The 14,481-nt window shown below is 45.1% G+C and overlaps 2 protein-coding genes across 2 annotated transcripts; both read left to right on the forward strand.

The window, feature by feature from the left end:
* Positions 1-407: 407 nt before the first annotated feature.
* LOC145516219 (interferon tau-like) lies at positions 408-995 on the forward strand. The gene has a single exon (XM_081517336.1). The coding sequence runs from the start codon at positions 408-410 to the stop codon at positions 993-995; it is 588 nt and encodes a 195-aa protein (XP_081373462.1).
* Positions 996-12,613: 11,618 nt separating this feature from the next.
* On the forward strand, positions 12,614-13,201 carry LOC145516227 (interferon tau-like). The gene has a single exon (XM_081517348.1). It carries the CDS (start codon positions 12,614-12,616, stop codon positions 13,199-13,201), a length of 588 nt encoding a protein of 195 aa, XP_081373474.1.
* The last annotated feature ends 1,280 nt before the right edge of the window (positions 13,202-14,481 follow it).

The following is a 14,481-nucleotide window of genomic DNA, read 5'->3' on the forward strand; positions in this document are numbered from 1 at the left end:
AACTTATGTTCCTGACAAAATACAAACAGAAGGAATGTTTATTATTATACTTAAATCTGTACATAATAACTATGTACATGTCTATAAGTCTTCGTATTATTGCATAACTTCAGCCTTTATTTAGTATCTCATCTAACTGATACACATTTTCATTGACAAATCCAAAGTTTATTGGGAAAATTAAACTTCTACTGTAAAACTTCAGAGTGTAGATTGACTACATTTTCTAGGTCAAATAGGTAATATCTAAATGAAAGCACAATGAGGAAGTGAGGGAGAAATTTTCGGACAATGAGTACCGTCTTCCCTACTTAAAAGCCTTGCTAGAAAGATTGTCATCAGACACCCTACCTCAAGGTTCACCCAGACGCCGTCTCAGGCAGGCCAGCAGCAGCCTCATCTTCCCCATGGCTTTCGCGGTCTCTCTACTGATGGCCCTGGTGCTGGTCAGCTGCAGCCCTGGAGGATCTCTGGGCTGTAACCGGCCTTGGAACCATGTGTCGGTTGGCAGGCAGAACCTCAGGCTCCTGCGGCAAATGAGCAGACTCTCCCCTCGCTCCTGTCTGCAGGACAGAAAAGACTTCGGTCTTCCCCAGGAGATGCTGGAGCGCGGCCAGTTCCAGAAGGACCAGGCCCTCTCTGTCCTCCACGAGATGCTCAAGCAGTGCTTCAACCTCTTACAGACAGAGCACTCCCCTGCTGCCTGGAACACGGCCATCCGGGACCAGCTCCGCGCTGGACTCATGCAACAGCTGGAGGACCTGGATGCTTGCCCGGGCCTGGTGAAGGGAGAGGATGCCTCTGACCAGGGAAGGATGGGCCCCGTGCTGGCCGTGATGAGGTACTTCCAGGGAATCCGTGACTACCTGAAACAGAAGGAATACAGCGAGTGCGCCTGGGAAACCGTCAGGGTGGAGATGATGAGAGCCCTCTCTTCGTCATCCATCTTGCAGAAAAGGATAAGAAACCTGGGTGGAGCTCTGAAGTCACCTTGAGATGACTCTCACCGACCAAGATGCCACATCAGCCTCGTACACTCACCTGTGCTCATTTCAGAAGACTCTGATTTCTGCTTTAGCCACCAAATTCATTGAATTACTTTAGTTGATACTTTGTCAGTAGTAATAAGCAAGTAGATATAAAAGTATTCAGCTGTAGGGGCATGAGTCCTTAAGTGATGCCTGCCCTGAGGTTATCTGTTGCTGATTTATTTATTCCTCCTTGCATTTAACATACTTAAAATGTTCAGAAATTTATAAAATTACATTTCATCTGTACATCATATTAAAATTTCTAAAGCATCTTTACCATTTCATGTGATTACATTTGTGCTTTGTTATATTTATTAAATCAAAGAAAATGAGTTTCTTCACTCAAAAAGTGAAATCCAAACCCCATTTTAAAACTTTATTAAAGAGTGGGTGGTTACATTTATTTACTCATTCATTCCATTCATATTATACATATAAATTGAGTACCCGAGTGACAGACTGTGTAATTGTCACCAAGGAATACATGTGAATAAACCAAATGCAGTTCCTACGGCATTGAAGCACTCAGTATTACAGAGAATACTGTTTATGTAAACAGTATTGTTTTATTTCGGTTATACTAAAGACTGCAAGGAGAGGTAAAGGAAAAGAATGTCCTCACACGGGAAGCTTTAGGTACAAATGATGCTGGAAAGATAAATAATATTATACATCCTTCCTAAGCTGCCTGCGGGGCTTCCCCGGTAGCTCAGCTGATAAAGAACACGCCTGCGGAGCAGGAGACTCCAATTCGATTCCTGGGTCAGGAAGATCCCCTGGAGAAGGGAGAGACCAACTCCCCACTCCAGTATTCTTGGGCTTCCCTGGTGGTTCGGTCGCTAAAGAATCTGCCTACAATGCAGGAGACCTGGGTTGCGAAGATCCCAGGAGGAGGGCCCGGCAACCTACTCCAGTATTCTTGTCTGGGGAATCCCCATGGACAGAGGAAGCTGGAGGGCTGTAGCCCGTGGGGTCTCCAAGAGTGTGATACAACTAAGCATAGGGCACAGAAAGTCAACGAATTCTCTTAACTCAGTTTCAAGTCACCAAAATCTGGGGAGACTATTTTAGATAGACATTACCCAAACATAATTATTTCTACTGAGTTTACCTAAGCTCCTTTTCCTCCTTACTCTTAGAGATCACAGACCACTAGTATCAGAGAGCCCAGGTAGATCATTTATATGGCAAAGGCACAAGAGAAATACCAATTCCTTCCAGAAAGCTGGCTTAAAACATTACAAAAGGCTCACTTTGATACAATAGCAGAGCTAGCTGAGGCCATTGTTCTCCAGCTCTCTGGGCAGCGCCCATTCATCAGGGACAGCCACCCAAAGGCCCCATGTACTAGTGGACAGCCACCCAGGGATTTCCCTGTTGCTTCTGGGATTCCCCCTGCAATTCTGGGGCACCATATGGTAGCAGACGGCCACCTCAGGAATACCCTACAACTTTGGGATTACAGACAGCAACTTTGGGGCCCCCTGGGTTAGCGGACAGCCACCTCAAGGATCACCCAGAGACTCTTGGGACCCACATTCTAGTGGATGCCCCCAATAACTTTCCATTCCTCATCCTGTATCTTGACACTCACAGGAGTTTCTGTCATCTCCTGGCTGCCACCAATTGTTGGGTTGTGCCCTGCAGGCTTACAAGACCTTTGTTTGCCCAGCTTCGAGACCAAAGGAAGAATCTGCCGTCAAGAACAGAGGCATGGATGGCTTAAGGGATGGGAGGCACTCACACGTGTGAAGCAAGGTCCTGGAGCAACACCCCACCATGGGTGGTGCACGGGTGGTGGGAAGTATTCACACATGGTGACAGGCTTCATTCTGAGAGCAATGGCGGGGTGGGGAGTAGAGGGTAGGGAAGTGGGGAATGGGGAAGGAGGGGGTGGGGGGTGAGGGAGGAGATGGCTAATCATAGTGGGAGTGAGATCAGGCGGGCTCTTTAATTTTCATGGAAAGCAGTTGAGGGACACGCCCCTCACCACCCCTTTGATACAAAAGATCAACTCTGGGGCCTCAGACAAGTACAGAGAAAAGCAAGTCATAGGCCTAGGCTGTACCGGTGGGGCAGGGGATCTACCGAGAGTAAGAGAAGAGCTATCCTGAGTGGCCTGACGGTAATATACCTTAATTAGAACATTCCACTATTGCTAAAAATCACCAGTGATCATCTGGACCTTCAGATTGTTTTGCCAGTGAAAGTTTGAAATATCCTGAGAATTACTGCAGTATGACACAGAGACATGGAATGTGCCAAGGCTATTGGAAAATGGCATTGATAGACTTGCTTGACGTGGGCTTGTCACCAACCTTCAATTTGTAAAAAATGCAATTATCTGTGAAATGGGATAAAACAAATTCTGCCTATACTTCCTCACATTGTAGCAATTCCCAGTATGCTCTCAAGATTCACTCCTCCTTCCCCTGCACCAGCCATTCATACAGCTCTTTCCTGTTTCTTTGGGATTCTGGCTACCCATTTCCCCTTAAGATTGCAAAGCGTAGTCACTCAGTCGTGCCGACTCTTTGCCACCCCATGAAACATAGTCCACCAGGCTCCTCTGTCCATCGGATTCTCCAGGCAGAATACTGGAGTGGATGGCCATTTCCTTCTCCAGGAGATCTTCCCCACGCAGGGAGCAAACCTGGGTCTCCCATCATTGCAGCCAGATTCTTTATACTCTCTGAGCCACAAGGGAAGCCCTAAGAGTGCAAAGCCACCAATTAAAAGTCTGAGTCAAAGTTCTAGGTTCTTCAGAAACTTTTATGTAAGACGTTATTTGCTTGTGATGACTATTTTTGGGAATGAGAGAATGTCCTTCTTACAATATTGTGACAACAGCCATGGCCAAAATGGACTAGGAAGCAAGATCCATTTTCCTCTAGAGGCTACTAAAATAATTACGGAGGAAGCGTGCCACTTACTGGCCAAGATGGACTAGGACATTGACCACGTCTGGAGAGCAGGCTTCTTGCTCTTCTAAGCAGAGGTCTGTCTTCTTCCTTTAGCATTTTCTTCAGACCTCAAGGAGGATCTTTCCTGGAAAGAACGGACACCAATAACTTGAAAAAGCCTGCTTCCTTAGCTTTTGTATTTTAGAGAGGGAAAATACTCCCAGCTTCAGGCAGGACATGTCTTGGGCTAAGGAAGTTGTGTGGAAAGAAAGGTCAGGATATGTTTCTCACTTTCAGGCTGCTCAACTGGCCAAGGTTACAGATTCATCATTTGCTTTACATACTTTAACATCCTTGGTGCCTTGACCATGGCATTCTGGGTAGGGAAATACAAGGGAAATCGGAGGAAATAGCTCCTGTTTGAAGGTGCATTAACTCTTTCCTAAAGCATACGTTGTCCGTTCTGAACCAGACTTCAGGGAGAAATTCTCCATGTCCCTTTGAATAATAACTGCACTTGCATCCCTTCCACTTGGACTCAGCAGTAAGAGAGAGAGTGAAGTCACTCAGTCGTGTCCAACTCCTGCGACCCCATGGACCGTAGCCTAGCAGGATCCTCTGTCCATGGGATTTTCCAGGCAAGAGTACTGGAGTGGGTTGCCATTTCCTTCTCCAGGGGATCTTCCCAACCCAGGTATCGAACCGGGGTCTCCTGCATGGTAGGCAGATGTTTTTACCGTCCGAACCATCAGGGAAGCCTGTAAGAGAGAACACAGACGCAAATAAGGGGATTTCAGGGCATCCAATTGTTGCCAACCAATAACCTGGGGTGTACCTACTTGGGTAGAATTGAGAACGATTAAGGTAATGGAATACCGTCATCGAGGAGGTTAACCAGGAAGAGAGAGAGAGAGAGAGAGAGAGAGAGAGTGCGTGTATGGGTTTACTGATCAAGTAGCAGAGAAGGGTTCAATATAGACTAGATCTCTCAAATCTCTGCTTCAGGTTACAGACATCATCTTTAGATTGCTTCTCTCCAGTTAATGGATGAGCGGGCTGATAGCTTGCAGCAGAGGATGTCGGATTCCTGATCTCCGAAGAAGATTGAGCTTGGGGCCGGGGGACCAGCCTTGATCACCCAAGAGCTTTTGTATAGCAGGGTTTTATTCAAGTATAAAAAGCGACAGAGGAAGCTTCTGGCATAGGCATCAGAAGGAGGACAAAAGTGCCCCACTCGCTAGCCTTAGCAAGGAAGCTATATTCTTTTTAATTGGTTATTACAATAAATCAAAAGAATGTCTCAAGGTTCACAGATCATACTAGACCCACTCCCACAATATACATTTTAAGATAACGGGATTAGAACTAACAATAGAAAGATCTTACCAGACCCACTCCCCTAATATAATCTTAGGATAAGTCAGCAGGTTCTTGGTAAGGACAAACATGTCCTCGAGCCAGATACATTGCTCTATTGACTAAGACAAAGCAATGTAGAAAAACAAGTTTGTTTATTTCTCCTCCTTGAGAACTCCAGAACCCTATGTCCTCCTGGAGAGCCCCAGACCCCTCTCACGTCCTTGGGGACCCCAGACTTCTTATCAATCTGCCTAGGAACTGACATTCTCAGGGATCTCTAACTTGGAGGTTAAATACACGTCAGTTGCTCCGTTGAGTAGTACTCGTTTGCGACTCCGGGGTCTGTACCCTTTTCATACTGTTCATGGGGTTCTCAAGGCAAGAATACTGAAGTGCTTTGCCATTCCCTTCTCCAGTGGACCACATTTGTCACTTAGCCACCAACCTCGACAGCATATTAAAAACCAGAGACATCACTATGCCAACAAAGGTCCATCCAATCAAGTCTATGTTTTTTCCAGTGGTCACATATGATCGTGAGAGTCGGACCATGGAGAAAGCTGAGCGCCGAAGAATTGATGCTTTTGAACTGTGGTGTTGGAGAAGACTCTTGAGAGTCCCTTGGACTGCAAGGAGATCCAACCGGTCCATCCTAAAAGAAGTCAGTCCTCAATATTCATTGGAAGGACTGATGCTGAAGCTGAAACTCCAATACTTTGGCTACCTGATGGGAAGAACTGACTCCTTGGAAAACATCCTGAGGCTGGGAAAGATTGAAGGCGGGAGGAGAAGGGGACGACTGAGGATGAGGTGGCTGGATGGCATCACCGACTCAATGGACATGAGTTTGAGTAAACCCCAGGAGTTGGTGATGGACCGGGAGGCCTGGCATGCTGCGGTCCATGGGGTCGCAAGAGTCAGACATGTCTGAGTGACTGATCTGCACTGGAGTGTACCCGCCAGGCTCCCGGTCCCTGGCATTCTCCAGGCAAGAAAACTGGAGTGGGTTGTCATTTCCTTCTCCTGTGTGTTAAGTAAGTTTGGGGTTTTTTTCTTTCTGCCTTAACACTCTGGGGACACTTTTGGGGGCAAGACCACGTGGATAATTTTTGGACTCATCTGGCTCTCTTTGTGGGGGCGTCCCAGGGGGCACCGGTGCTAAACAACACACCTGCCACTGCAGGAGACATAAGAGATCTGGGTTTACTCCCTGGGTCGGGAAGATGGCCTGGAGGAGGAAATGGCAACCCACTCCACTGTTATTGCCTGGAGAATCCCATGGACAAGGGTGCCTGTCCACTGGGTCCCAAGAGTCAGGCGTGACTGAAGCGACTTAGCACGCACACATGCCTGTCTTTGTGACTGTTTAACATTCTTCAGATATTATGATTCTTCCACTGTTTGGCTGAGCTTTTTTGAGATTTAACTTACACTTTGCCATTTTGTCAGCAGAAATGTCACTTATCTTCTTCACTTTCATGACGTTCAGATATACATATGTTTTATGTTTGCCCACAAACAACTACGGTTTTGCTTTCTAGGAAAGTTGCAATGAGAAACAAAATATCTCAAGTCTTGACAATCACAGAAAATGAGGTGAAGCCCCTCTGGCATTCTTTTATTTCCCTTTGTCTTAACCCTAGGATGAGATGGCACGAAACCCAGGAGGAGAGAGACAAACTTCAACCAGCAAATCACTATAGAGAATATAAGTTCCTAAGTCTTTTGTTGTGATTTAAATTTAAAACGAAACATCATGAGTAGGTAAAGAAACGAGGCTATTTCTCCCTGACACAGCCCGGCCTCATGGCTCCGCAGTCTCAGCACGAAATATACATGGATAGACATTGCGGCCCAACCCAAGTATGCACTGAATGAACAACTAAAGGTCACCGATTTCTGTGATATAAGCTTATAATGATATATAACACCATCACTGAATTCCCTATAGCCAACTCAGACATTCTGAGCAAAACATATGTTCAACAGTTTAAGTAAAAAGTTTGAATGATAAAAGCTGTAGTGGCAAACTAAGCATTGTCTAGTAAAGGTGAAACAATTGCACTTGCATAATGCCTCCACCTATGGAGTATTCTTGCCTGGAAAATCCAATGGACACAGGAGTCTGGCGGGCTACAGTCAACGGGGTCGCAAAGAATCGGACACCACTGAGCGACTAACACACACACTCGTAGACAAAAACACACTGTAGCTCTCAGCGTCTTATGGCTGCTGACCCTTGATAACGTGGGACACAGGGCAGAAGAGGAGGTCAGCACTGAGAACTCCAGTCCTCCACAAAAACACTGCAGGGAGAGGGTGGGGATTCTGGAAGATGAATGATTTTGCAAACAAAGGGACAAGCCCCTCCACAGTAAAATCCTCAACGTCTCAAAGTGGTAAGCCTGCCCTCACGAGTGAGTCCCAGAGAGTTTGGGCTGAGGACACTGTCATTCCAGACGAAAAGTGCTATTAGAGGTGAAAACTACCTTGTGAGTGAGGCAGTGTTGGAAATACAATGAATTATCTTGGTTTAGAATCTTCACACTTAAGTGCACCACAAAGAACCAGGATTCCTGGTGGGGGTATTGGCACAGCCTATAGAGGACTATAGATCTACCGTTAAAAAAACAAAAAACAGTGGAAAGAAATGGTGATGTCTAGTATATTATTCTTGACTGTCAACATGAAGAAAAAAGTCAGAACCTAAAAGTTGAGAGTTATGTTGTGTTTGGTTGGGTACTGGCACAGCTTGTAGAGGACTATACATCTACTGTAAAAAAAAAAAAATGGTGAAAAGAATAGCGATGTCTCGGATATTATTCCTGACTGTCAACTTGAAGAGAAAAGTCACAACCTAAAAGCTGAGAGTTAAGTTTTATTTGGTGGGAATTCAGGAGACAGTATTTCAAGTCACCCTGAGAGAAGTGCTCCAAGGACGTGGGGGGAGGAGCCAGGTTCCACAGAAGTTTGCAAGAGAGGGAAGGTAGTCCGAACCTCAAAATATTTTGGTGACTCGGAGAAAACCCGGTATCTCAAGTTACGGAATTTAGCACTTTGCTATGCATGGCAGGATGCAAGAGTCGGGGCTCACTGAAATCATTCTTTTCATGCATCTTGGCTATCCTGGGGCCGTGCGCCTTGCATTTTTCCCCATCCCGAGTTCCCTTGGGCTCACATTAGGGAGTGGCTGCAATCTGACAGCTGTCAGACCAGAGGTATATTCCTCCTTCCTGAGCACCCTGGAGGGCTGGAAACTCTGATGACTGTGTCATCCTGCTTTACGGATATGGTAGAAAACAGTTTGTTCCTCGTGGCCTGTGGTCCCAGTGAAATGTAACCTCAGGAACCTGAATGAATGTTCTCAAAAGAGCAGAAACAACCGATTAGCTCATGCACTAACAATTACAAGCCTCTGCTCCGATTAAAACAGAAAATAAAATACAGAAACCTGTAGGGCCTGAGGGACTGTGACCTCGTATGTATAAGATAAGGAGAGAAAAAATGCAGTCCAGAATCAAGGAAAGATTTTGTTCCTGACACAAAGAAAAGGAATCTTTATATATATTAAAATGTGCACAGAAGTATGTACATGTGTATAAGTCTCTACATCCCTACATAACCTCAGCCTTTAATTTGTTTCTCATTTATCTGATACCCATTTGGAGTGATACATCAAAAGTTTAGTGGGAAAACAAAACACTTATTATACAAATTAAAAGTATAGGTTAATTACATTTTCTGGGTCAAATAGAAAATGTCTAAATGAAAACACATAATGGATGTGAGAGAGAAAATTTCTGACAATGAGTACTGTCTTCCCTGTTTAAAGCCTTCCTTTAGATTTATTATTCCCTTTGAAGAATCACCGCACTTGCATCCCTTCCACCTTGACTCAGGAGTAAGACAGAACACAGCCACAAATAGAGGGAGCTCAGAGAATACAACTGTTGCCAACCAATAGCCTGGGGTGTGCCTATTTGGGTAGACTCGAGAACTATTGAGGTAATCCAATCGTAATTCAGGAATTAACCAGGATGTATCCATGTGTGTGTGCGTGCGTGTGGGTGGGTGTGTGTGCATGTGTGCACGAGTGTTTGCTCAGAGAGTGGGGAAGGGCTTCAGTTTAGCCTAGATCTGTCCAGTTTCTGCCTCAGTGTACAGGCTTGTCTTTAGTTTGCTTCTCTCCAACTGACAAATGAGAGGGCTGTCCAATTTGTTTCTTAACTAAGTTTTGTTCCTTTTCTTTCTTCCTTCAACACTTTGGGGCCCCTTTTGGGGGCAAGACTACATCTTCAATTTTTGGTCTCACCTGGCTGTCTTTGTGGAGGCTTCCCAGGTGACACCAGTGGTAAAGAACTTGCGTGTCAATCCAGGAGACATAAGAGACCACGGTTTAATTCCTGGGTCGGGATGATTCGCTGGAGGAGAAAATAGCAACCCACTCAGGTATTCTTGCCTGGAGAATCCCACGGACAGGGGAGCCTGTCCACAGGGTCACAAAGAGTCAGACATGACTGAAGCGACTTAGCACGTGCACGTGGCTGTCTTTGAGACTGTTTGACAACTTTCAAATATTATGATTCCTTCCGTTTTTTGGTTGACCTTTCTTCAACTTACACTTTGCCATACTGTCAGCAGAAAGGACAGTTGTCTATATTCTCATTCATGACATTCAAAATTATATTTGATTTATTTTTGTCCACAAACAACTATCAAGTTTTGCCTTCCGGGAAAGCTGAAATGAGAAACAAAAGAAATCTCTAGTCTTGAAAATCACAGAAAATATGGTGATGCCCCTCTGCCATTCTTTCCCTTCCTTCTGTATTAACCCTAGGATGAAACGGAAAGGAACGCAGTAGGAGAGACAAACTGGCCAGTAAATCAAAAGGCAAAAAATAAGTTCTTCAATTTTTTTTTTTCTTTTGCTGTTCTTTAAATTTAAAACAAAACATCATGAGTAAGTAGAGAACCGAGGCTATTTCTCCCTGACACAGCCTGGGCCTCACTGCTCTGCATTCTGAGCACAGCACAGAGATGGATCGACAAGTCAGCCCAACGGAAGTATGTAGACTGAACGAACACCTGAAGGTGACTGATTTCTGTGACATAAGCTTTTACTAATACAGAACACCATCACTGAGTCACCTATACCCAACTCAGAAATTCTGAGCAGAACAAATCTTGAACACTTTACGTAAAAGAATTGAGCAACAAAAGCTGTCGTGGCAAAATAAAAATTGTCTCCTAAAGGTGTAACAATTGCAATTGGATAATGCCACCACTTACTTAGGTCTCCACACTTCAGATCTCAGCATCTCAGGGCTGCTGACACTTGATAGCTGGCGACATGGATCGGAAGAAGAGGAAGTCATCGCTGAGAACTCCCCTCCTTCACACAAACACTGCACGGGAGAGGGTGGGGATGCTGGAAGATGAATGACTTTGCAAACAAGGAGACAAGCCCCTCCACAGTAGAATTCTGAAGTTCTCAGGATGTGGTTAGCCTGCCCTCATGGGGGAGGCCCAGAGACTTTGGGCTGAGGACACCGTCATTCCAGAGGAGATGTGCTACTAGAGGTGATAACCACCTTGTGAATGAGGTGGTACTGGAAAGACAGTTAATGAGAATCTTCAGACCTACATGCACCAGAAAAGAAGCAGGATTCCTGGTGGGGGTATCGGCACAGCCCGTGGAAGACTAGAGATCGACCATAAAAAGCTGGTTGAAAGAAACCCTGATGTCTCGTATATTGTTCCTGACTGTTGATCTTGAGCCTATTATACAGAGGGAAGTAAGTCAGAAAGAAAAACACTAATGTAGTATATTAATGCATATATATGGAGTTTAGAAAGAAGGTAACAATGACTCTATATGCGCGACAGCAGAAGAGACACAGAGGTAAAGAACAGACTTTTGGACTCTGTGGGAGAAGGTGAGGGTGGGATGATTTGAGAGACTAGCATTGAAATATGTATATTACCGTATGTGAAGTAGATGGCCAGTCCAGGTTGGATGAATGCGACAGGCGCTCAGGGCTGGTGCACCGGGACCGCGCTGAGGGATGGGACAGGGAGGCAGGTGGGAGGGGAGTTCAGGATGGGGGACACATGTACACCCACGGGTGATTCACGTCAATGTATGGCAAAAACCACTGCAATATTGTAAAGTAATAAGCCTCCAAATAAAATAAATCAGTTAATTCAAAAAAGAGAAAAATAGTGACAACCTAAAAGATGAGCGTTATACTTTATTTGGAGGGAATTCGGGAGGCAGTTTCTCAATTCACCTTGAGAGAATTGCTCCAAGGAGGTGAAGGGAAGCGTCAGGTTGTACAGGAATTTGCAAGAACGGGGATGTAGTCTGAACATCAAAGCGTTTTTGTGAATTAAAGAAAACCAGCTATCTCAAGTTAAGGAATTTAGCATTTTCCCCATGTATGGGAAGAGGCAAGTGTCTGGGCTCACTGAACACGTTCCTTTCATGCATCTCAGCTCTCCTGGGGCATTTTTCCTTGCATTTTCTTGCATCTTGCATTTTATCACATCCTGAGTTGCCTTGGGCTCACCGTAGGGAGTAGCTGCAACTTGGTAGCTGTTCGCCCACAGGTGTATGTCCCCTTCCTGAGCACCCTGGAGGGCTGGCAACTCGTGATGACTGTGTCATCCTGGTTTACTGATTAGGCAGGAAATACTCCCCTCCTCATGACCCTGTGGCCCCAGTGAAATGTAATCTCAGGAACCTGAATGAATGTCCTCAAAAGAACAGAAACATCTGAGTCGTTCACTCACTCCTAATTACAAGCTTATCCTGGGTGAGACAGAAAACAAAATACAGATATCAATATGGCCTGAGTGACTGAATTCCTACGTGTAAGATAAGGAGGGAAAAATGCAGTTAAGGATCAAGGAAAACTTATGTTCCTGACAAAATACAAACAGAAGGAATGTTTATTATTATACTTAAATCTGTACATAATAACTATGTACATGTCTATAAGTCTTCGTATTATTGCATAACTTCAGCCTTTATTTAGTATCTCATCTAACTGATACACATTTTCATTGACAAATCCAAAGTTTATTGGGAAAATTAAACTTCTACTGTAAAACTTCAGAGTGTAGATTGACTACATTTTCTAGGTCAAATAGGTAATATCTAAATGAAAGCACAATGAGGAAGTGAGGGAGAAATTTTCGGACAATGAGTACCGTCTTCCCTACTTAAAAGCCTTGCTAGAAAGATTGTCATCAGACACCCTACCTCAAGGTTCACCCAGACGCCGTCTCAGGCAGGCCAGCAGCAGCCTCATCTTCCCCATGGCTTTCGCGGTCTCTCTACTGATGGCCCTGGTGCTGGTCAGCTGCAGCCCTGGAGGATCTCTGGGCTGTAACCGGCCTTGGAACCATGTGTCGGTTGGCAGGCAGAACCTCAGGCTCCTGCGGCAAATGAGCAGACTCTCCCCTCGCTCCTGTCTGCAGGACAGAAAAGACTTCGGTCTTCCCCAGGAGATGCTGGAGCGCGGCCAGTTCCAGAAGGACCAGGCCCTCTCTGTCCTCCACGAGATGCTCAAGCAGTGCTTCAACCTCTTACAGACAGAGCACTCCCCTGCTGCCTGGAACACGGCCATCCGGGACCAGCTCCGCGCTGGACTCATGCAACAGCTGGAGGACCTGGATGCTTGCCCGGGCCTGGTGAAGGGAGAGGATGCCTCTGACCAGGGAAGGATGGGCCCCGTGCTGGCCGTGATGAGGTACTTCCAGGGAATCCGTGACTACCTGAAACAGAAGGAATACAGCGAGTGCGCCTGGGAAACCGTCAGGGTGGAGATGATGAGAGCCCTCTCTTCGTCATCCATCTTGCAGAAAAGGATAAGAAACCTGGGTGGAGCTCTGAAGTCACCTTGAGATGACTCTCACCGACCAAGATGCCACATCAGCCTCGTACACTCACCTGTGCTCATTTCAGAAGACTCTGATTTCTGCTTTAGCCACCAAATTCATTGAATTACTTTAGTTGATACTTTGTCAGTAGTAATAAGCAAGTAGATATAAAAGTATTCAGCTGTAGGGGCATGAGTCCTTAAGTGATGCCTGCCCTGAGGTTATCTGTTGCTGATTTATTTATTCCTCCTTGCATTTAACATACTTAAAATGTTCAGAAATTTATAAAATTACATTTCATCTGTACATCATATTAAAATTTCTAAAGCATCTTTACCATTTCATGTGATTACATTTGTGCTTTGTTATATTTATTAAATCAAAGAAAATGAGTTTCTTCACTCAAAAAGTGAAATCCAAACCCCATTTTAAAACTTTATTAAAGAGTGGGTGGTTACATTTATTTACTCATTCATTCCATTCATATTATACATATAAATTGAGTACCCGAGTGACAGACTGTGTAATTGTCACCAAGGAATACATGTGAATAAACCAAATGCAGTTCCTACGGCATTGAAGCACTCAGTATTACAGAGAATACTGTTTATGTAAACAGTATTGTTTTATTTCGGTTATACTAAAGACTGCAAGGAGAGGTAAAGGAAAAGAATGTCCTCACACGGGAAGCTTTAGGTACAAATGATGCTGGAAAGATAAATAATATTATACATCCTTCCTAAGCTGCCTGCGGGGCTTCCCCGGTAGCTCAGCTGATAAAGAACGCGCCTGCGGAGCAGGAGACTCCAATTCGATTCCTGGGTCAGGAAGATCCCCTGGAGAAGGGAGAGACCAACTCCCCACTCCAGTATTCTTGGGCTTCCCTGGTGGTTCGGTCGCTAAAGAATCTGCCTACAATGCAGGAGACCTGGGTTGCGAAGATCCCAGGAGGAGGGCCCGGCAACCTACTCCAGTATTCTTGTCTGGGGAATCCCCATGGACAGAGGAAGCTGGAGGGCTGTAGCCCGTGGGGTCTCCAAGAGTGTGATACAACTAAGCATAGGGCACAGAAAGTCAACGAATTCTCTTAACTCAGTTTCAAGTCACCAAAATCTGGGGAGACTATTTTAGATAGACATTACCCAAACATAATTATTTCTACCGAGTTTACCTAAGCTCCTTTTCCTCCTTACTCTTAGAGATCACAGACCACTAGTATCAGAGAGCCCAGGTAGATCATTTATATGGCAAAGGCACAAGAGAAATACCAATTCCTTCCAGAAAGCTGGCTTAAAACATTACAA

This window comes from Giraffa tippelskirchi, chromosome 1 (genome assembly GCF_054371585.1).
Source record: "Giraffa tippelskirchi isolate mGirTip1 chromosome 1, T2T-mGirTip1v1.2.pri, whole genome shotgun sequence".
In the NCBI taxonomy this organism is placed as follows: Eukaryota; Metazoa; Chordata; class Mammalia; order Artiodactyla; family Giraffidae; genus Giraffa; species Giraffa tippelskirchi.

Bases quoted from the DNA above. Each gene is read 5' to 3' on its own strand.
- LOC145516227 (XM_081517348.1), top strand. From the start codon at position 12,614: ATGGCTTTCGCGGTCTCTCTACTGATGGCCCTGGTGCTGGTCAGCTGC.
- LOC145516219 (XM_081517336.1), top strand. From the start codon at position 408: ATGGCTTTCGCGGTCTCTCTACTGATGGCCCTGGTGCTGGTCAGCTGC.